This window comes from Mixophyes fleayi, chromosome 7 (genome assembly GCF_038048845.1).
Source record: "Mixophyes fleayi isolate aMixFle1 chromosome 7, aMixFle1.hap1, whole genome shotgun sequence".
NCBI lineage: Eukaryota > Metazoa > Chordata > Amphibia > Anura > Limnodynastidae > Mixophyes > Mixophyes fleayi.
This window is the reverse complement of record NC_134408.1, coordinates 26,660,566-26,684,889: the sequence shown is the minus strand read 5'-3', so window position 1 is coordinate 26,684,889 and position 24,324 is coordinate 26,660,566. Positions and strand designations below refer to the sequence as shown.

General features: G+C 42.5%; 1 protein-coding gene across 4 annotated transcripts in view; it reads right to left on the bottom strand.

The window, feature by feature from the left end:
- Nucleotides 1-3,585: 3,585 nt before the first annotated feature.
- The window catches only part of CRAMP1 (cramped chromatin regulator 1), a 36,953-nt gene continuing 16,214 nt past the window's right edge, over nt 3,586-24,324 (bottom strand). For all 4 annotated transcript variants that reach the window (XM_075179503.1, XM_075179502.1, XM_075179501.1 and 1 more), the window contains exons 8-21: nt 23,867-23,990; nt 23,561-23,642; nt 21,737-22,729; nt 18,382-18,559; nt 17,408-17,589; nt 16,961-17,029; nt 16,064-16,145; nt 11,896-11,997; nt 11,394-11,578; nt 11,177-11,233; nt 9,678-9,912; nt 7,075-7,230; nt 6,843-6,988; nt 3,586-6,751 (exon numbers count right to left, since the gene is read on the bottom strand). In XM_075179503.1, the coding sequence (XP_075035604.1) occupies nt 6,584-6,751; nt 6,843-6,988; nt 7,075-7,230; nt 9,678-9,912; nt 11,177-11,233; nt 11,394-11,578; nt 11,896-11,997; nt 16,064-16,145; nt 16,961-17,029; nt 17,408-17,589; nt 18,382-18,559; nt 21,737-22,729; nt 23,561-23,642; nt 23,867-23,990 (2,759 nt within the window). In that variant the 3' untranslated portion in view covers nt 3,586-6,583. The remainder of the gene's footprint in view (nt 6,752-6,842; nt 6,989-7,074; nt 7,231-9,677; nt 9,913-11,176; nt 11,234-11,393; nt 11,579-11,895; nt 11,998-16,063; nt 16,146-16,960; nt 17,030-17,407; nt 17,590-18,381; nt 18,560-21,736; nt 22,730-23,560; nt 23,643-23,866; nt 23,991-24,324) is intronic.

The following is a 24,324-nucleotide window of genomic DNA, read 5'->3' as shown; positions in this document are numbered from 1 at the left end:
AGGGATTACATTAAGCACTTTATGAATTGTAGTTCATCATGTCATGTATTTTTTATAATGCATTTGCACTTATTATGATGTTACTTTGATTTCACAGAGCCTGGAGAGAATCTGTGATTTATTATTTATACTGCACTCCAATTTTTTTGTTCCCCCATATAAAAATAAAGGAGTAGCAATTAGCCACTTACACATGTGTATGTGTGTGTGTGTGTGTGTGTGTGTGTGTGTGTGTGTGTGTATATATATATATATATATATATATATATATATATATATATATATATATACACACACACACACATTACAATGAGGTAGTTCATATGCACACTGTATACAGTATTCAGGACCCATGTACCTGACTTATTATAGCGCTGGTCACAGACGGATGTGAAGCAGCCAGTGCTGGTATTGGGTGTTCTCTGATTACTATACTTCCTTAGGGTGGTTACCCACTGATGTTAAAAAAAAAAAACAAACCCCAACCCCCCTGATATTCCGAACACTGTCTCCAGGACCTCCTCTTCACATTCATATCTGTATAAGATATATGCCTTCATGATTTATAAGTTATCTTGTTATTGTTTTTTTTTTTTTTCCTCTTGATGTTGTAGAACTATATCAGACCTCTCTTCGCTATTCTCTATCCCATATGTTCCAAGCATCAGGATCTATCTAGTATTGAAGGACGCCTATGCTGTACTGCTTTAGAATACAGGGGAATTATATTATTGAAACTGTAGCTAACCGGTCAGGCTGTTGTGTGCAAGTGGAAAGACTTGCAAGAATTGTCAAGTTCCCGCAAAGTCCAATAATTAAGGAAGAGGTCTGGCAGACGTGTAACCAGCAGTAGCAGTGCAGGTATAACAGAGATCTGGATGATAAGTGAGCTGGCACAGGAAAGCAGGAGGTGTTACTATTCATAGGCTGACTCCAGACACAGTGGTGTCTCTAATGAAGGGAAGTGGAGGCAGATGGATTGCTCTCCTGCAGAATTAACTAGATCTCATTAGCACAATTGGACCAGGTCAGAGGTGCACAGTGAAACCAGGACAGGCTTCAATAGGTACCTCAGGCCAAACTAGTTTTACTTAAAGAGGCCAAATCCAGGATTCTGGATGCTGACATATTCAGATGATTGGAAGTGGACCTTATACTGAACTTCTCTCACCACAAACCTCAGAAATGTCTGGTGACTTAATTCAGACTAATATATTACACTGTTCAAGAATCTAGCCCTATATTTTATATTCTCTTTTAGTTCCTCTAATGTAAATATTAAAGCTACAACTGTATGAAAATGTCCACATTATAGTTTTGCTACTACGATGGTGCTGGTAAAACAGAAGTGCTTAGATTCAGTACAGATGAAATAGCTTTCTTCTCTTTCCAAATATACCTTTATCTCTCTCCCAAGAATCCTTCTTCAGGTATATGATGTGTACATATTGTCTGATGGCTTCTTATGCAAAACCCATAGCAGGGAACAGAAACCGGTTAACCTATGATACACTCATTGCACTTTATTGCTCTGCAAGTGCAATCGTTGTATTGTTTTTAATAACATTTGATATGCTGCATCAATTGGAGGATTCACTTTAATTTTTTTAAGTGCTTTGCCTCATCGAAACAGTTTAGTGGCTGTAGCAAGATGTCTTGTATCTCATTAACTTCTCCCTTATAACCTTATCAGCTCAGGCAGTCACAGGTAGTCCTCTTGTTATATAATCTGCTGGATTATGCCAACAGAAGCCTGATTTCAAATAGATATTGTTTTGTATTTTTTTTTTTTAAATTGGTGTTATTATTACTTCTATTTGTTTTCAGTTACATCTAGCCTTAAAAACAAGTTTTTCCTCCGCTCCTCCAGTGCCCCCATCTGGTGGTTCTGGAAAACAAAACTTGTCACATACAATGTATGTAATTAGCGTAGAAAGTGTTACCGAATCATAAAAGATATTTTGTATGTACAAGGGATGTTGCTTGCTTTGTCAATACCTCCTGATTATAGCAGTATTGGCTTTATCGGACATATTTATAGGCAAGCTAGGGTTTGCTCACACATCAAACACAAAGATAGCTGCACTGTAAAACTACATGACCATCATTTACTAAGCAGAAATCTTCAAGGTGGAGATGTCGCCTGCAAAGTGCAGCCATCAATTTTGCAGACTGAACCCATATGCAGCCTGTCACTTGGCTACAAACCACTGAGATCGCTGAGGTCCTACTTATTATTAATGTCATGCTGATTCTAATAATTAGAGGGCTAGTCTATGAATATTAATTTAGCCCACTGTGACAATAAGGTGACAGTTACACTCTTTAACAGGTGATATTGTGAAATGCATGTTGCCCACGCTAGCATCGCTTTAGCAATTTAATACACTAACACAATCAGTACATTTGTGAACACTGGTGCAAAGGAAAAGACTGATGAGACAACAGATATATAATTCATTCTGCAAGGCAGGTAGTGAGCAGCGTAGCTCCATTGTTTTATTAGGCCACTCTTTATCTTTCGCTTATGCATCCACCTACTCTGATTTGGCCCAGCACAACATGTGAAGAACCGCAGGGAACCCAACACTTCGATTTATTTTTTGGCCAATGCTTCCTATATATTCACAAGGATGGACTCAAATGCTGTTTGCCTGTTTTCTACCGAATCCAATATAAAATACTCTTACTAACCTACAAGGCCATCAACAAAGCTGCACCAACATACATCCCCTCACTTGTCTCAAAATATCTCCCAACTCGGCAACTCCATTCTGCACAAGATCTGCGTCTCTCATCCACCCTCATTACATCCTCCCATTCCCGGTTACAGAACTTTTTTCAGGCTGCACCCACTCTATGGAATTCTCTCCCTCGCACAATAAGACTCTCCTCTGGTCTACAAGCTTTCAAGCGTTCTCTGAAAACCCACCTCTTCAGACAAGCTTATAATATTCCTCAACCACCCTATTAACCTCACTACATTACCCTATTACTACCCGTTATACAACTACCCCTTGACCAACATTGTTGTGTGACAGGATCATTTAGCTTGAGTCACTTTTACCTTTGCAGTCTAACTGGGCCGACTGCAAATGTAGACTTAACCCCATGTGTCAAACTCCCATTGTCCAATAGATTGTAAGCTTGCGAGCAGGGCCTTCTCACCTCTTTGTCTGTTATACCCAGTTTGTTTATTAGGTTACTATGTTTGTCCCCAATTGAAAAGCGCTACGGAATATGATGGCGCTATATAAATAAATGATGATGATTAAATGCTCTGATTGTAGGAAGAATATAGAGCTGTCTATGTTATAGTATTGAGGGAGTCATCGTTGCCCCATCAACCATGCTACTAGGACACATTTGGGATTAAGGCTCTTATAACGCTCCCCTGGAAATATAAACTATCCCTTAGATCTTAAACTCAAGGCCATGCATAAGAGTGACATATATAACACATACCATACAGCACCACACCCAACGTTTATAATTAGATACGTCAATTAATTCAATAAAAACAGGGTCCATCTAAGTCCAAGACATCACTAAGCTGACACTTTAATGTTCAATAACAGAAGGACGCAGGGAAAATATATATATTTATTTTTGCATTACATGGTTGAGACATCTCTTCCTGGGAAGGTACATCATGGATTGTCTGGATGGAACAGACCAGTGCTGTGGGTAGCCAATTAGCTGCTCCTACAGCTTCTGACATTAATCTCTGCATTTTCATTCAGGAAGAAACATCTAGGGGTATATTTACTAAACTGCAGGTTTGAAAAAGCGCCTATGGCAACCAATCAGATTATAGTTATCAGTTATTTAGTACATTCTACAAAATGACAGCTAGAATCTGGTTGCTATAGGCAACATCTCCACTTTTTCAAACCCGCAGTTTAATAAATACACCCCCTAGTGTGTATTATTGTGGCAGTACCCGCAGCTTAAATATTACTTTAACAATCTCTTAATGCAAACAGAAGTCTCAGCATTTCAGGTACATTAACAGATTGGGTGGGGAATACGAGTGCATGAATTATTCATGTGATATTGTCACACCAAATAAGCAATTGTATCGATCACGAGAAAAAGAGGGAATTACAAAGACATAGTTTAGTCTAAGTATTTGGATGTATTTATGCACAGTAAGAAAGCAATAACAGGTTTTACAAATTCAACTAGAATTTCCCCCGTCCCTAAAAACTGGTGTTTTAACCCTTCTTTGTGCGTGAATTAATAGTAGAGTTAAATAGCAACCACTTTTATTAAATAGCCCTCCCCAAAAGGAAAAAAAAAAACTAGCCCCCGTCATGACAAAGGCTTTAAAGAGTAAATAACTTAAATATACAATATGGTACAAAAACAAACAAACATAATTAAACCCGTTCTTATCATCCAGAGGTTGAAGACGGTTGTGATACTTTTATACATATACTATACAGATATTTTTATATATGTTATTTTATATTACAAAAGATATTGGAACATTCAAATGCAAATATGAATTTGTTTTTACTTATTTTGATTTAAGGTTACTTTCAGCAATTCTTTCTCAATCCAAAGAGGATTCTATTAGACAGAAAACAACACACGTTTCGGAAATCTCCCTGAATAACAAGCAGTAGGTCATCTTGAAGTATAACCATCGCCTACAGACAGTGGAGCAGCCATTTTGTGCACTGAACTAGTGACAACAACGAAACATGAAGACGTATTCAAGTCACTGATCAATTTCATGAATAGTTCACCCCACAAAATGGCAGCCTCATATGTAAGAATTAGGTACACTTTAATGTACAGTAAGGGGTGAACCAAAGTCATCTCTGTTGCAAGTGCTAATTAACCCATTTAACCCTTCTTGTTTACATGCCCAGTAGTCTGTGCCATGGGTTTGGGCTGGTGGCGACTTTCAAGGCAGGCTTATGGCCTACCGCCCAAGCTTCTTTTATGGACAATTAAATGTGAAAAAAAACCTTGTACAATCAGTTTTTTGTTTTTGTTTTTTTTTAACCGAGATTCGTTCATCATGTGGCAAACGAATCTCAAACAGATCTTGACATAAGTTACCCACACACAACAATGTTTTCTTTTGGTGCTCAGTGAATGGAGCAGGTGACACCAGCAGCCCTTTGTACAAGCTTTAAGAAAATCATTTCTGAGGTAAAAAAAAAATTGAACAGAACCCGAAAACAACAAACTAAATTTAGCAGAAATGGTTTCTAGTCACACTTCATAAATTTAATACAGAAACCCCTGTGAATAAAGTGTGAATCAGAGAGCCAAAGAGGGCTGGGACGGCTCAATGCAACTCTGGGGCTGCAGGTGCCTAGTCATGTACAAATCACAAACACAGACCCAAGTAACACTTGTTTTACTACATGGTGACCCAAAAATTCCATTCTAGAACCCCAAACATGTGATTGTAACTAGGACAGATCAAGAAGAGCCCGTAAATAAAACAGATCGGAAGCCATCTTTGTGGAGGGACGAAGGGTATAACATTTAATTGTAGAGTACTGTATTTATATTTTCCCATAAAACAGCTTTAGTTAACCTTGCAACAAGGATGACCATGGTTTCTTATAAATCATTGCATTATACAACAGCGAACATGAAGCATGAACGAGTTCTTCCATCTTTATTCTGCAACGCCACTTTCACCATCGGATTTTGAAACAGTCTGGGCTGTTGCCTTCTAGCATCAAGGACTGGCGGCCATTTTGATCCCCCCTCACACTACACATATTTGCAGCAACACCCAAACCCTTGTGAACAATTAAAACCACATGGTTTCCAGCGCATAGCACAAACTACTTCCTCTCTCTATCCCAGAGATAGTATAAGGGGCTGTTGTTAAGTGTGAACTAAACATGTTTATCCAGCTTTGAGCAGAGGGCTGTAATCCCAATGCAAAAATCCAGGAGCGACAATTTTTTTTTGTTTGACTTTTTACTTCCATGAAAAATAACCACAAAATCCAAAACGCACAACACAGAAAGAATTGCATATTTTGCACAAAGCCCATCTATTAATGGATGAAGTCAACTTCATTATGGCTTATTTTCTTCTGCAGAGTAATGCATTGTGTAGAGTTATCCGCTTCAAACGTTCGAGACCAGTATTCCAGAGGAGCAGGCAGATATCTGATGCTCCAGCATAAACTTCCAGGGGACATAAACCAGGCCATTATGTACACGGCGGCTGTTACACACCATCACTCCATCCCATACATAGACTATGGTAGTCAAAGGGTTTCAGAACTTTTGTTTTTATATATAAATCACTTGCTGTACATCACGAACGGCCATCACAGATGACAAAATAAAAATTGTCACAAGCTGTGACAACATCCTATGAACTGTAAATACTGCCTTATAAAAAGCAACGCTTAGTATCTTTATCCAACGACCTGGACAGGTCCTTACGCATCCAATACCGCTGGCTGGTAATATGTGAACATACTGGTTCCTATAGATCTCACATAAAGTGCAGCATTTGCCTATGGGACAGGGTGTTCTGTGTTGCTGTATAATACACCTGGAGCTCATAGTTGTGTAGAGGTGCATGTAGGAGCACACTAAGACAGGTCTCTGATGGGCTGCCCATTCCCAGGGGCTCCGGCTTCAAATTGGTGTTCCCTTTTAGCGGTGTCTGTGGCAGAAAGCTCTTGGGCCAAGTCATTGAAGCGTGATATGTAGTCTATGCTATTCTCGTTCATCAGACAAGCCAGGTGTGAATCTACCACCTGCAAAACAGAGAATGAACATCAGGGAGCTTCCTATAGACATCACACAGCCGAGTGTCCGTGTATTATATAATTATAATTTTGTACAAACCTCAACAACATCTGACAGTGAACGGGACACAAAGGAATCTCTGGAGCTGCCGTCCAGCAGGCTGGGGCCCAGCAGAGAAGTGCCGCTGGCATTCCCGGTGGCCGCCGGTGCGCTCTTCTTATTCTTATCTGGAGAAATGAAGCTGGCTGGGGAGGACAGGACCACAACAATGGTGAATAACTACAAAGGCTCTCTGACTAAATGTACAGGCTGAGACTCTGGCTGTACTCACAGAGTAAGCTGCTGAGTGAGGAGTCCGTGGAGTCATTCGGATACCACTGAGGGTCATGGCTGGGGGAGGCGATCCAGTTCTGCTGGGGACTCGAGGGGGAAGGAAGACTTTTGGAGTTGTCATTGAGTTTGGCTGGTGACAGGGGCACGGCATCTCCTTTAAAATAAAAGATAAAAAAAGAAACAAATCATTAGAAATATGTGCGCAAGTCCTTAAAAGTAACCACCTTATATCTTTAGAACAGGCTGCGGTGATTGCGTTATGGTTATTGCTACAAGCTGTGTATTGAGAACCTCACAGTATTCACAAGCTCTATGATGTAAGTGACAGCGCCCGATACACAACCTTATACTGGAAAAACACAGCCCAACCTCCCTATAGCTTCACTGTTCCCTGCTCCCATTCAACTGACGACAATCCCAAGGAGACAAGAATAGGAGCAGAGACCACACATTTGTAGGTTGATCTCTATCTCCTTTAAACCCTCATAGGATATTTAATGTTAAATAAAAAAAACAAACAAACAACAATCCACACATCCCCTCCCTTATCTCCATAAGCAGTAGTTGGTGACTCAGACTATGGGATGTCCCGAGTCATCTTCAACAGCTGGGGAGAAATACCTAAGAATGAACAGACACCTGGAGTTACCTACCAACTGGCGGCACCATCCAACTTGTAGACCAGGTGGCAGCGCGACACACAACGATATACCACCTAGGAATGCTGGCCATCCTGGTCAATTATTCCTTAAATTGAACCAGTAGCCACACTAGAAGATAGGTTAGGTTGGAACAAGGTAACATATGAAGACGTATGAGGACGGTGGTTTTCTGAGCCTGCAGATTTTCCTTAAAGATATAGCCAAGAGAAAAATGACCTTTCATTCAGTTGAGAACAAACAAGAGAACACCATGCAGGACATTTGGATCAAGGTTCAGGTCCCACAGATATAAAGGAGAACCAAACATGGCCCAATCCTTGTAAAATGCTTTTAGATCAGAAAGCAGCACCAGCTGATGCTGAAAAAAATAAAACTGAGGGGGCACCGTGAGAACAAGGGACCAAGCTCTTTTCCAGCCCCTCTGAAGCAAACCAAAGAGACAACAGACTTTGGGTGAAAAAGTACATTCCTCTCACCAGGCCAGAAAGGATTTCCAACCCTATGACAAATATGAAAAGAACATGGCCTTAATAATGGGATTGGCAAGGTCCTTTCATTTAAGATTTATGGCTTCAAGAGCTATGGTATTAAATCAAATTATTGCAGGCCCTATTAAAAGAAGGGGTTCTGAGACAGAAGGTCCAGCCAAAGAGGGAGACTGGGAGGTTGACAGATTGGGAGATCTGCACACCAGGACTGTGTGGGTCATTTGGGCCTCAAGATCCAGGATAGTGATCGGTAAGATGGACCACAATCTCTGGAAGTAGTGATATAGGAATAATATCCCCCATCCCAGGAGACCAGTGCCCGTAATGACTATCTGCCACACCAGAACTAAGAAGGGTCTCTCTGTATTCATATGGGAGAGATCCTTCTACCACCTTTGGGAGGAAACGTGCCTGTGAGACAGATGGATGGATCTCAAGATACCAGTGAGACTTCTTTCACAAGCAATAATGGATAGTAGTACGTGGGTTGGTCAGAAGTGGGCATATTCAGTCCTGTGTGAACAGTGTCCTGCAGAAGGAACAGTCTGAAGCACTGTACTGAAATAGACGTCGGAATACAGAGGTTGACGGAAAAGTAGCGACTCCAACTTGAATTATTCAGTTTGTCAACGGCCTTCAGCAGGATGAAATTTGAGTAAAAACCTCAACCCCTCTGATGATCCAGGATAGGGAAAAGGACAGCCACATCCAGCAGCCCTTGCACGGCAAGTGGAAATCATTCCTGCCCTCCAGGTCTCTAGGAGCCCATGAGAGAAGGAAACAATTAAGAGGGAGCCATGAAAAGGATATCAGATATCCCCGATTGACGAAGGCGAGTAACCAGCAGTCAGAGAGCACAACCAGAAGTCGTAGAAGAGGAGGAGACAGGCCACCCCCCAGGACATAGCTGGTAGTCAGGAGGACTAACCATAGAGAAGCCTCCTATATGCCTTACTGTCCTCTTGTGTGAAAGTCCAGATCCAATGACTTTAGGCTGTGCTGCCAAAGGATGCATCCTGGGACCTCAAGGACTTTTCCTTTCAGGTTGTGACCTGGAAAGGGACTTTTGTGAAAAAAGCAGGAAAGACAGGAATATTTAGTATTGTCTGCTAACCAGCATGTCCTCAGCTTTACTCTAATGACCCATAAGAGACTGAATTATTAGTAAGTATGTGCCACATGTACTGGACTCTAATGTTCCGGCAAACCCTAATTGTGAGTCTCCAAGAGATGCGATACTGAGGAGAGGTTCACAGCAGTAAACAATCCCTCCTCACTCTAGACGGCCAACAGTCCCCTGAACGTATGGTTAAGGCTGGCGACCGTGGTGGGGATGAGAGACTCCACTGATAGGAGGAGGGAGTGAAAGAAGACCGTCAGTCAATTAGTACAAAAAAATGAAACAAAATAAAAGTAATGAAGTCCTACGATCAATAACAAAGTAAACTTACCAAACTGTCCAGAGCTTATGGCTATCTCAATGATGGAATCACTGATGTGTGTTGCGGTCTCCTCGTGTGAGAGGACGTCATCAGGAGGACCTGGCAGGGAGATGTCCAGCAGAGCAGAGACGTTGGGGGGAGAGAGGCAGGAGCTGGAGCTGCTCTGGTTACAGCTGGACAGGTGAGCGGGGCCATTCTGTAGAGGATTCTGGGTAACGTGAGGCATGGACAACATGGATGATGGCTGGAAGGGAGATCAGTCATGTTTTATACACAGTGCTTCCTCTTTGGAAACATTTTATAAGTTCATGAGCTAAATAATGTATTTACTAATTAAATGTATACATTCCCTTAAAGATCTCCAAACATCAGCCTCAATGTAGTAGATATTATTTCATGACTGATCAACTTTTATCAAAACCTCGTTTTATCTATGTGACCAATTAATGATTTGTCTTGACTAATGTACAAGTGACTTGATGCATGCACAAATTCTTAACAAACACCCATTCATCATCATCATCATCATTTATTTATATAGCGCCACTAATTCCGCAGCGCTGTACAGTGAACTCATTCACATCAGTCCCTGCCCCATTGGAGCTTACAGTCTAAATTTCCTACTATAGACACACACTCACACACAGACAGACAGAGACTAGGGTCAATTTTTGATTGCAGCCAATTAACCTACCAGTATATTTTTTGGGAGTGTGGGAGGAAACCGGAGCACCCGGAGGAAACCCACGCAAACACAGGGAGAACATACAAACTCCACACAGATAAGGCCATGGTCGGGAATCGAACTCATGACCCCAGTGCTGTGAGGCAGACATGCTAACCACTACGCCACTGTGCTGCCCATTGCCTATGCACGGTGGAGGCAGCAATTTTAGATGGTACCTACAACTTCACTAGGACTTATTGACAAAAGTGGTTTCTAGTAAACTGAAAGGCTGCCTTCTTTTGAGTATTGGTTCAGCCAAGAATTGGCTGCCTCTGCTGCATCTTAGATATTCTTACACATGGCGCTTAGTGAATCATCCTACCAGTGTCCTGTAACAAAAGCTTTCAACTTCGGGCCTCGCACTTCTATATGGTACCAGAACTTTACATACTTTGGGCTAGATTTACTAAAGTGCGGGATTGAAAAAGTGGAGGTGTTGCCTATAGCAACCAATCAGATTCTAGCTGTCATTTTGTAGTTATGTAATAAATAAGTAAGAGAAAATCTGATTGGTTGCTATAGGCAACATCTCCACTTTTTCAAACCCGCTGTTTAGTAAATCTAGCCCTTTATATTTTACAAAAGAGGAATATTAGATGTTATATAATGTGAGTCAGACAATTTTAAAGATGTGTTATTAAATAAGCTCCAGAATGGCAACATACTAATCATAGACCTTGGGATTACTCATCCACAAATCATTACATAGAATTTACACGTTGGGCTGTTCATCACTCGGGGAGTTATTAAAGAGACACAAAAGAGCAGAGGAGAACAGTACCTGGAACGGCTGGGCGGTCTCCTGCACAGGGGGTGAGGAAAGAGCAATGAAAGGAACCTACGAGGTAGAACGAGGACGTGTAAGTAATTCAAACATGGTAATGAGATGGAATAAAAATGACACAGACCATTAGAATTCCAAAACTAGAGAAAGATTTAAAAACAAAACAACTACAAAGAGAGGAGCGGTATGTTAAAGCAGAGTCCAGTGTCCTCACCTCAGAACACACCGTTACCGCTGGCATGGGCTCATCGCTACCACCCTCTATCCTGGGCTCGGTCACTGTACTAGACAAACCCTCGCCGGGCAGGGGACCAATTCCTACCAGGCCCTCAGTCTCCAGAACTGGTAATGAAGCTCCTGGGATAATACCTGCACTCTTAGCAGCCAGGTCAATAGCACCTAGAGGGTAAAAGACAAAATCACGCGCGTGTTATTAAATTAGATAACCTGAAACATTTATTGTTAGCAATTATTATATGGCAGAGGAAAGCAGACTGCGTCAAAACTGTACATCTAATGCAGACAGCATAAACTGCATGGGAGATAATCATCACTAAGTAACCTGAAAATAACATTTTATTATCTAGGCAAACAAGCCAAACTACCCAAACATCATCTACTACTAGTTAGATAACGGCAGTGAACCTCCGACAGACCGCTGAGTACTTCTGCACATGTTATTACACAAGGCTGATCCGCTCATACAAAACACTCACTGGCGAGAGGGCTGGTGGCTGCGGCAGTCAGTCCTTTGGGAACAATGGGCTGAGAGACAGCTTTACTGAGGGTGGAGTGGATGGGTCGGAAGGAGCCTCGCCCTGTAATGGAGACGGGAAAATGTTGTTCAAACATCACTTTCTGCTGCCAAACCAGAAGATCAGGGTGGGAACAACAATAAAATCCATGAAAGCAAAAAGGGAAAATAAAAATATAAATAATAATGCTGTACAGTTTGATCAGAGTAATACACATCATTCCTCATGCTGCATGGCAGAAAAACAAAAATATGGACATTGAAAAAAAACCCAGAGATTCCAATACTTGGCCCCGGCTGGTACAAATCATTTAGTCCAAGTGGGATTTTATTTCCCAGCCAACCTTAGACAGAAATGCCAGTGAAATTTAGACATCATGGGCCTGATTTACAGTTGTACTCAAGTCCAACTGTGGACCACAAACATGCGATTGGCTGCACTGCACTAACTGATGCATAACTTGCAGTCCCTAATGGGAGGCAGATCGGGGGAGTATAAGCCATATCTCCACATTATTATTGTCATTTATTTACATAACGCCACCAATTCCCCAGTGCTGTACAGAGAACTCATTCATATCAGTCCCTGCCCCATTGGGGCTTACAGTCTAAATTCCCTAACACACACAGAGACTAGGGTCAATTTGTTAGCAGACAATTAACCTACCAGTATGTTTTTGGAGTGTGGGAGGAAACCGGAGCACCCGGAGGAAACCCATGCAAACACAGGGAGAACATATAAACTCCACACAGATAAGGTCATAGTCGGGAATTGAACTCATGACCCCAGTGCTGTAAGGCAGTAGCGTTAACCACTTAGCCATCGTGCTGCCCACATACACCTTCTCCATGGTATCTTTTATTACCACATTTCTTTACCATTTTAAAAATATTTCAAAAACAAAACAAAAACACTCTCTCTACTGTCCCCATCCTTTCACTTAAATTGGTTTTAGTCACCCCCCTTCTCTCTCCCCTGACTACCCTCATCACCATCATCACCATTTATTTATATAGCACCACTGATTCCGCAGCGCTGTACAGAGAACTCATTCACACCCTCCTTTTTAAAATTGAAAATTGGTCATATCTTTCCAGTCTATATACAGATTATCTAAATTGCGTTTTAGTCTGAAGACTTGTTTTCATGACTTTATACTACTGTGATTATACTTGCAATGGCTTGACCTCCAATAAGTAAACATTGACCCAAAAAAAAAATATAGCTAAATTTTATTTAAATTTCCAAAGTTCTAATGGAGGCTCTATATCCCCACGATCCACTGACCTCCAATGGATTCGTAAAAAAGGATTTAACCCAAGTACAAAAACCACATTTTTTACCAGCTAAATCTGTATGGAATCTTTTCTTTTGCCTGAAAGTAATTCAATAGGGAAAAAAAACTACAAAAAAACCCCAAAAAACTATTGATAAAACTATGAGAGCTTGATACTAGTAGAGCCACAACTGAAATTAATCAGAAAGGGCCCGTACGCAAATAGCCAAATCAGACTGGTTTGCCTCTGGTTGGGTAGAACATTGGACCGCTCTAATTTGCTGTTCACATATAAACCCGCTGTGGTCAATGATGGACTACATTGACCTAACTTACAATGAAGTGCATCCGTTGAACCATGTCGGATCTATATACTCTAGCCAATCAGAACAATCTTCCCACACACCAGCCAATTAGAAGCAAAACGGTGTTTGCGTTTGGGTCCCTTCTCATTTTTTAGCGCTGAGGCTCCACTGACAGCAGCTCATGTTATTCTTTCCTCCCCGCCCTCTACCTGCACTCTCGACCTCATCCCCTCTCACCTCCTCCGCTCTCTCTCTCTCTCTCTCCCTCCCACACCTATTCAACTTATCACTCTCCTCTGGTGTAGTCCCCTCCTCTTTTAAACACGCTCTTATCTCTCCTATCCTCAAAAAACCCAATCTTGACCCTTCCTCTCTCGCTAATTATCGCCCTCTCTCACTACTCCCCTATGCCTCCAAATTACTTGAGCGGATTGTCTGCAGCCGCCTCGCCAGACACCTCTCTGACTATTCCCTCCTTGACCCTCTCCAATCACCAACACTCCACCGAAACTGTCCTGGCCAAGGTTACTAACGACCTCCTATTGGCCAAGTCCAAAGGTCACTTCTCCTTACTCATCCTCCTTGACCTCTCCGCAGCCTTCGACACCGTGGACCACCCCCTCCTGCTGCAAACTCTTCTCTCTCTCGGTCTCTCTGGATCTGTCCATGCCTGGTTCACCTCTTACCTCGCCAACCGCTCCTTCTCCGTATCCACGTCTGGTTCTTCCTCCTCCCCCTACCCTCTCCCTGTAAGAGTCCCGCAAGGCTCTGTTCTCGGCCCTCTACTCTTCTCGCTCTATACTTCCTCCCTTGGTGCTTTCATCTCCTCCTTCGGTCTTCAGAATCACCTTTATGCTGACGACATTCAACTCTACATCTCTTCTCCTGATCGTTCTTCCACCCTCTCTCGGGTATCTGACTGCCTCTCCGCCATCTCCTCCTGGATGTCTGCTCGCTTTCTCAAAATCAATATCTCTAAAACGGAACTCATTGTCTTTCCTCCGCCAAGGCGCCCATCCCACCATGACCTCTCTATTGTCGTCAATAACACCACCATCTCCTCTGTTACCCAACTCCGCTGCCTGGGTGTCACCCTTGACTCCTCTCTTTTGCTCCCCACATTCATTCCCTTGCCCAAACCTGTCGCTTCCAACTACGCAACATCGCCCGTATCCGTCCCTTTCTCTCTCAGGACGCCACCAAAACTATCATCCACGCACTCATCATCTCCCGCCTGGATTATTGCAACCTTCTCCTCACTGGCCTCCCCCCACTCCCCCCTCCGCTCTATACGCAATGCGGCCGCTAGACTCATCTTCCTCTCACGCCGCTCCTCCTCGGCCTCCCCTCTCTGCCCCGCCCTACACTGGCTCCCCTTTCCCCACAGAATCCTTTTCAAACTCCTCACCACCACTTACAAGGCTCTCTCCAACTCTACTGCCCCTTATATCTCTAACCTCCTCTCCATTCACACTCCTGCCCACTCCCTGCGCTCGGCCAATGACCGCCGCCTCTCATCCACTCCAGAATCCAGGACTTTTCCCGTGCAGCCCCCCTTCACTGGAACGATCTCCCTCGTTCCATCCGTCTCTCTCCTACTCTGTGCTCCTTCAAACGTGCACTCAAAACTCACCTCTTCCTCAAAGCCTACCAACCATCTACTTAACCACCTCACCTCCTCCACTCGCTCTTCCTTCTCTCCCTTTGCCTCTTCTGGCTCCCCTTGTGCCTGTTCTATTTACCCTCCCTTAGGATGTAAGCTCACATGAGCAGGGCCGTGTTCCCTCCTGTCTCCATACCGGTTCTTCTACTCCGTGCTTATTGTATTAGCCTGCGTGGAGTTTCTGAAGTATTGGTATTTTTGTTTATTGTTATGTACTGTTTCACCCCGTTTGTGCTGTGTACAGCGCTGCGGATACCTTGTGGCGCCTAACAAATAAATGATAATAAAAATAATAGTAATAATAATGTTGTTTGATTAGGGTTTTCCATTTCTTTTTTTCCCTATTAGATTACTTCAAAATAGAAGAAAAAATTCCATATGTATGTAGCTGATGAACAAAGCGGGAAAACAAGAAGTTTTGCTGTATATTTACTTCAAACAATAGCTTTTAGGGCTTGTTGGGACTTGTTCCAGTGGTATTCAGCACAGAGGGAGAATTATGCCTCATATTGACCAGGCTGGGGCTGGCTCATTTTAGGACAAGATGATCTCAAGCTGCTGGTCTTCCTGTTCTAGTGTGACCAGCCCAGCCTGGTCCTGGCTGTCATGTTTTTACGGGGGAACCTCACGCTCTGTCCCCAGCATTGGTGGTAACCTGCCCTGGCTACAGCACTCGTGTAGATTATTCTTTTACGGGAGCAGGAGTAAGAACTCAAGAGACACACAAGTTTGTGTATGATTGGGCTGTGGAACTGTCTAAATCAGGCCCGGTCAGTGCACATGAAACACTTGCTGAATTTGTACATCGAGGTGGTAGGTTCAAATTAATTTTTCACTCACAAAAAGGGAATTGTTCAAATGCACCATTGTGCGTCTATACTGTACCTGCTACTGCGGAGTTTGAGAGGATAGAGAAGGAGCAGACATGTGGCAAGGAACTGCCAGAGGGCCGTGGGAGAAGTGTCCTCTGTGAAAGAAAAAGTCAGGATTAATACTCGGTTCTAAAAGCCCAAGGGAAGCTAGAAGTCATATGTCCAGAAACAAATGCCGTTTGCAATTGCACAATTTTAAACTACCCCAATGTCTCGCAGTGCCCCCCAGTGGTAGGAAAGAGAAAACTATATTTATAAATGTATTGAAGGTGGATAAACCGGAATTCGTTAGTTACCATGATAACCTAGTGAGTAGTGAGTCACTTAAGTCTACAGCTACTTCCTGTTTAGGCGTCATGTGATTACCATAAAATTAATAAATGCTGAACTAACTGGACCGTATGATGTAGGGATTGGGTCACCTATGAGGCAGTTATATTGATTAAACTCCAAACAGCTTTCCTTAGAGGAAGGAACGCTGAGAAGTAGCCGCTTCATTGGACGGAAACATTTTGAAATCGGTAAAATTTAGTGCAAGTGCGTCCAGAGACCAGGTGGCCATCCAACGCAGCTGATTGGCCAAGGCCCCATGCAGCACCTCTCTATAAGCACTCACCGACCATATAGGACGTGCTGTCACATTTTCGGGGACAGGCTCCCCTGCCACAATGTAAGCAATGGATAGTTTGAAAGATCAGAGATTGGGTGTTTGTTTTTCTTTTTTAAACTCCCCCTTTCCCTCTTCTTACCCTGGCTGCCAATGACACCTATGACTTGCCCAGGGCACTTACAGCATAACTGTGCCATGTTAGTGTGGTTAGAAGAGGACGGCTCACACAGGCTCCTGTTGTACTTTATTTTATAAAACGTGAACAAAATCAATTTGACACCTACTCTCCAAAAGTCTCACCTGGACAACTAATGGTTTCCGAGGGTGTCTGCTCCTCTGCTTCTTGGGCTTCGGTAAGAAGAAGTCAGACTGAAAGGATAAAGGAGGGAAGGTTATTGTCGTGTAAAGATCCCGGGAGAGAGGATATAACAGCTTCAACTAATATAGAAACAACAGACAAGGTGAAGGTGCCAATTCTCTCACTTACAGACACTTGGCTCTTGGTTACCGAAGAAACGGCTACACAAACAATTCTGTGATACAAAAGTCCATTTGTATTAAAACAATGTGAATCAAGCATTTGGTCTGCCCGAGGAAACTACAGACAGCTGTTAGAGCAGGAACGCTGTGAAAGATGTCCTAAAGCCAAGTCTGAAGACTACGAACATTTCCAGTAATCCGTAAGCAATTCATATTTCTCATAGTTGTAAAATGTATCTAAATCTTATTTTCTTAATTATATCTCACACTGATAGCGTCCAATTGCTGGCGACCTGCAGCCTCGGACTCATTGTTTGGCGGGGAAGCCTTTGTGTGGCGGCTGTTAGGAGGCAGCATGGTGGGAACTGCAAAAACTGCCCCATCGCTGTTGGTAGTCACGGACCCCAAGGGACCGCCGAACAGAAGTGGACGGGAGAGATTCCTTAAACCTACATCCAGAAAGACACAGAAATATATTGGAATAATGAGCAACGTACAACAAAAGGTGAAGAGACAACTAAACCAAATGGAATGGAGGTGATCATACTGTATGTGTCCGCTGCAGACGGGGTATGGATATTTAAGAGTTCCCATTCTGGCACACTGGTATAAAGGCGGTAGCCATGTTGCTTTATTAAAGGAGATGCCCACCCAAATAAAATAAATATTAAACCCAGATGTCCAGAACCCAGACTGTTCGGGAAATACACACAAACAGCTGCAGCTTCCAGCATAAAGTTAAGGGCTTCTGACACATTGGGCCTTGTCATGCCTTGAAGCTATTGGTTGGACGGCTAAGACAGCTGTCCAATGAGTGCTCTGGAAACATGACAAGCCTTGTACAATTAACTGTTGAGAGACACAAAGGGCATATACTGCAGTGCAAGGGTTCTGGACCCATTGTTCTGCTCGCAGGTGGTTTAATATGAAATATTCTATTTATATGGGCATCACTTTCAAAAGATGTGATTCAGCAGCAGAACATTGCAAAGAATTACAAGATCTTAATGAGCAATACACCAAGTTACGAAATAGGATAATGATGGCAATGGGCAAGCTCAGTAATATTACAGCCAAGTGGCAAGGTTCATTTTTAACTCTAAACAATTAAAGTTACATGGTATCTCCGCTTAATCAAGCATTGGTTCTCAAGTTTAGGCCTCAAAAGTTGAGATCCGCAGGAAAACAACAAAATGCGAGAAGACTTCACTGAATTCTAAGCTCCCAGGTCCCTCTCTCACCTGAGGTATTACATGTTGGAGAGAAGTTTGGGTGGATGTGCGCAGACTGTGTCCTCAGGCAGTCTGGGTTCCGGGAGAGTAGGGTGATGACCTTGCCAGGTGGCGTGAGAGTCTGTTCTTGGACTGGCAGCTTTAGAGGGGAGGTGGCAACGGAAGTCATTTCTGGAGCTTGCGAGGGCTAAAAACAAGACAAGGCATTTAGATTTCTGTTTGAAGAAAATTGATTTATAATGGCGTGCAAAAATCTATAGAATTGCTTCCTAATAGGAATCAACCCAACCTTCCCCAAGATATCGGACCACTGGCTCCCAAAATAATGTTTCCAACACTCTAGATCTCACATGAGCTACAGATTAACCATGCTGACTGTTGAAATCTAAATGTGGGACCAGTTCAACGAAAACACACTCAACATCAAAGTAGTATTCCATTTCATGTAAATTAGAGGGCTACCCCAGAAATTTCATTCACTCTTACAAAATACCATTGCTGTAACTTGCACTTTTCCTTCTAGTGACCCAGATATACAGTGGCAGGTATACAACAGGAGGTCAGTGACTTTATTACAAGCAATAAACTGGTTTGTTTCTCTCTTACAAATCAGACTGCTTTCTTCACCATTTTATTCAATAAAACAAGAGAATGAAGAGAACCAAGGTGCCCTCAAGTTTAATAGGAGTTGGCAAATCTTATCACAAAAGGTTAAATTGGAATCTATCTTTTTCCTTTGGAAAGTGCTGTCTTGGCTGCAGGTATCTCCTTCTCCTGCCCAAACCTCACCGCTAGTTTCTATGCAGAGTCTCTGCTCTCCAAACCTGCTCTAGTTCCTTTAGCATGATTAGTGCAACCTCACTGAACATCCCTGATTATTTACACATCCTGCAGATATTTTGGATCAACATACTCCTATGACAGGTACATGAAGTACATATATCATCATCAGCTATTTATATAGCGCCACTAATTCCGCAGCGCTGTACAGAGAACTCACTCACATCAGTCCCTGCCCGATTGGAGCTTACAGTCTAAATCCCCTAACATACACACAGACCGAGAGAGGCCAAGAGCAATTTAATAGCAGCCAATTAACCTACCAGTATGTTTTTGGAGTGTGGGAGGAAACCAGAGCACCCGGAGGAAACCCACGCAAACACAGGGAGAACATACAAACTCCTCACAGATAAGGCCATGGTCAGGAATCGAACTCATGACCCCAGTGCTGTGAAGCAGAAGTGCTAACCAGTGTTGGCGTACAGCATATTTAAATACAGATAGCAACATATATGCAGTTAGTAAGACTGAAAAAGTCATGGCATGTTCACCAAGGACATGGAATTGATATGATGTGAAATGTCATTTCCTGTTATACTCGGGAAGCAAAAACCCTTTAATTAGATTTTAAACAGACCAGATCATATGGAATAATACAAAGGACACAAAGCAGACACTTATAAAAACAAACAAACAGAAAAAAACATTTTCTCTGCAGGATGGTTGTTTTAGTACCGGAAAGAGGAGCCAGATTTTTTATTCTTAGACGTGCCCGGCATCCTGAGCGTGAGACTCAGCACCGCTACTTAGTCTGTCCTCTTAGTTGGCCGATGGAAAAATGTCATGTTTGCAAATAGAATTTTGGATAATTGCTTTTTTGTTAGAATTGTTTCAAGAGAAATTGGACACCAATTGTGGTAGGTTAGAATAAAATTTTCTGGACCAGAAGCGCCCTTCAATAGAACTCATAGCACATATTTTAGTCTCTACGACTACACCCCTAATATGCCTCCGTAACATAGATCAGTAAAAAAAATAAAATGGGGTCTGTAAATTAGCTCTGCAAATTATAGTTCTGTTTTCTCGATAATAATTTAAATTCCCTTTAATTTCATTACTAAATATGTTATATATATATATATATATGGCACATGGTGAGATCTGACTCGGGCCTTTGCCCTAAGTGTAAGACAAACGATGCTACATTGATACATAAATATGGACGTGCCAAAAAATAGCTACATTTTGGAACAAATTGACTTCCTTCCTAAATTTTACTTTTCAGCTAAAATTACGCCCGCATAATGAAGTGTCCTTGTTTGCTGTTTTTGACGAGTGGAAGGATGGTCTGGGAAGTCTTCAGATTATCCCTGTGTTAACAGCTATTGTCATGTTAGTTAAAAAAGCTATCTTGAGCAGATGGACTTCACATACATCTCAGACAGTTCAGGAATTGTTAGATACCCTCTATTTTGATAGACACGCTACCTTCTCTGATTTGGAGAAGGGGGTTAAGAATTTTCATGCCCAGTGAGGTGTGTATGTAGAAACACTGTATTGTCATACACAATCTCACATTATGTGGGTATTCGAGGGCACTAAATGGTCATTACTGAGACGGTTATGATTTAATAATTTCAGAGGGAGAAAGAATGCCATGTTATGGTAATGCCACGTTATAGAATGCCACGTTATAGAAATGCCATGTCATAGTATGCCAATATATGTTGTAATGTACCAACTGTACGACTACGCTTAAAAGAAAGGTTTGGAGACTTCTTTTCACTATACTCTTTCATCCCTCTCCCCCTCGTCTCCTACTTTATTTTACTCTCATGAGGTCTCATGTTACGTTGCACACAATCTTTAAGACCAGAAATGTAATACGGTTTATTGAATGCTGATTGAATGCATTTGACTGGTGCTTGTACTTCTATTGTCAGAATCCGCAACTAACTCCTACTCCTCTTCCCTCTCTTACATCTTTCCACAAATTTATCTCACCCTCGCTCATGCGTGCCCCGCCCTTTTTGCCCCCCTCCCCTCCCTCTATTTCTAATTGTTACAATTCTAATTTGAACAGTGCATACTTTACTGCATAACTGTATGGTTCAATGTAATGTGCAATATCTGTACAATAAAAAGTTTTGAAAAATAAACAAATTCTATACAAATAAATAAAATTATCCTGTTTAATACTTTCTTGCTTTAACCATCTAGATCTAGAGAAGGTAAAATAATCTGTGGATCTCCAGATATTCTGTAACTACGACGAACAGTTGTGGATCAAAAAATTGTCCACACTGATTCAGAGGAGAAGATGTCCCAGCTTTGCCAGGTAAACCCTCCCCTCCGGTGCCCATGGTGAATACAGACTATATATCAAGATACACTGTGGGGAAGTAAACAAAAAGTCCAGCACTCTGCACACCAAAGAGTAGGGATGATCAGGATTTTAGAAAACATTAAATAATTCCACCCAATTTGCTCTGTGCGACCTTATACCACATATCTAGATAGGTTATGAAATAATAGACCATTGACAAGAAACAAAACAGAATCCAAACTTGAAAGGACTACTTACAGTTTTGGGGTTAACCTCTGTAGCTATGAGTCGTAATAGACAGCTCAGAAGCCTCTGTTTGTGGCGTAGCGGGCAGACCGAGTCATCGGAGATGCTGGGATCCATCCACTCATATTCCAACTGTAACTTGACTGGCTTGCCTAGCATGAGGTAGACCTCAGCTAGCGTCAGATTCTCTGAAGTCCGTTCGTTCCAGCCTTCCTGGCGTAACTGCTCAATGAGCTGGTTAGAGTTGGGAGCTTTGGATGAACCACTTTGCTCCTTCACCTGAGTGTCCAGTCCTGAAGTTTGTGTAGTGCAATTATCCTGCTGGGCGTTTGTGGTCTGCATTTCTGCCTTCTCTTGGCTTGGAGAAGCTGCCTCTCCAGAACTTTTAGGGGGTGTTTCTGGAGACGTGGGAGGACACGCCACAGCATTGTCTGTTGAATGGCTTGTCTCTGGAACAATAAGATCTTGGCAAGACTTGAGATAATGAGGAAAAGGGTCATTTAGTGAGAGCTCCTCCACAACGGGCAGCTGACCTCCAGATACTTCACTAGGTGCTGCTAAACTTGCTGAAGAATCCATATTCTCTGGAGGAGCTTCATCAGGAGTCTTTGGACCGTCTGACACCCCTTCAGAGGACACGTTTTCCACAGAAATATCCTCGGTGGTGAGAGTCCTATCTGTTGTGAGGTTACTGGACACTTCCACCTTGTTTGCTTGTTTAGTATCTGCACTACCTCGAGGGCACTTCAGCTGTACCCGAGCTGTCCCTTGTCCCGTTTGAATACCTAGGATCTGGGCAGGGGGCAGGAGGTGAGTGTCCTTTGAGCTCTGTTTGCACTTGCCAGACTCCTGCCAATGGACCGTGCAGTAAGCTTTGGAATGGACTACCCTGGCTACTCCTGGTAAAGGAGACAATTGTGCAGTCTCTGGTAGGAAGAGGTACAGTAATTCCTTGCAGTCCAGGGGCTCTCCTTCTGCTAGCTGGTGATCCTCCAGGGTTTTCCTCTGAGAGGACTGGTGAAGGAAACTTCAGATTGCAAAGCATGAACCTTACATGGAAAAGCAACAACCAATCATTTTCCTCTATTTTGTAGACCTCATGGACTATATGTAAGTGTCGCACATCCTCATGGGATTAGATGCTTGTGCAGTAAGACTCATAAGACATAGGTCTTATGAGTATTTGTAGTCATTTACCTTTTTATGCTAAGAAATGTATGTTTTGAATTTATAATCAATTTTGTTTTGTACCTTTGCATCTCCTGGCCCAAAATATGATTGTCTATGTTACTGCACAAACATCTAAATTCACATCTCTTCCATCAAACTGAAACAATTACATTTTTACAACCTTCCTTCTTGCACCAGTCCCTCAATGTGCGTTCCCTGTGTTGGTTCAGGTATGACTATGCGTACACATCTCTGATATAAACAAATATAGGTACTCCATCTGAACTAAATTATAAAAGAGGGGCAGATTATAAATCCTTTGGTGGAGACCAAAGATCGCCATTGAGAAAGGGGCTTAGTGTGGTTCATGTAGTGGTGTCACAATATATAATCAGGCTGGATACCAAGAATGACATCTGTCTATAGAATGACAAAGATCCTGGGACTGACTTCATTGCAGACAGTACAGATGATCTGGAAGCGCATTATGGTACAGTGTAGGACAAGTATATAACACTGCGCCAAAAAAACCACATGATAATTATACCTGTAAACAGAATAAGGCACAATACCAATCCCACCTCTAGACTGTGAGGAAGTAGGTACCAGGAACAGAACATGAATATTACCTGTAATCATCCATTCTATTATTATTACAAAGGATACTATGCGAACTTCATGCAGAGCCCACTTTTGCTTGAGAAACTCAATAAGGCTGGAGACTTTCCTGTGCAGCTCTACCATCATCCTGAGGAACCAGACAAGGGGATGGGAGAAAATTATAATGATTGGATAGGGCATAAGCGGTTACCCATAATGCATTGTTTTATGGACACAAGATAGCAGGGGACAGAATACGCAGCAAATAAGAAGCCTCTGCAATCATGTGTGTCAGAATGGGGGTTACATTAATTAAAAGATGATGATTGGGATACTTTGGATTAATGGTCGGTTTTAATCCATGTTTCATACCTCAGCCGTGGATTTTGTGCCAGGGTTTGCACACGAGCCCACGCCTGATTGTTCCGGGGCTGAAGCTCTATAGGTACTTTCAGGGGTAGTCGCACTGGTTTCTGATCTTCCTCATCACTCAGACCTGGGCATAAAACATTATCACATAGAGAAATGCTTTAATTAACTTCCCACTACTCAATGCAGTAAGAAATATGTGTCCAGTCCACCCATCAACTGCACACAGTGGGGGCAGTCATTTAGTGGATTAAAGTACAGTTTATGAGAATGTAGCTTGTCTATTTACTAGGAAACATTGACATCTCTGTGGCTCAGAAATATCAGTGGTCCCTGGCCCACAGTCATAGGGGGTGGCTCAGTGGTCCCTGGCCCAGTCACAGAGGATGGCTCAGTGGTCCCTGGCCCACAGTCACAGAGGATGGCTCAGTGGTCCCTGGCCCACAGTCACAGAGGATGGC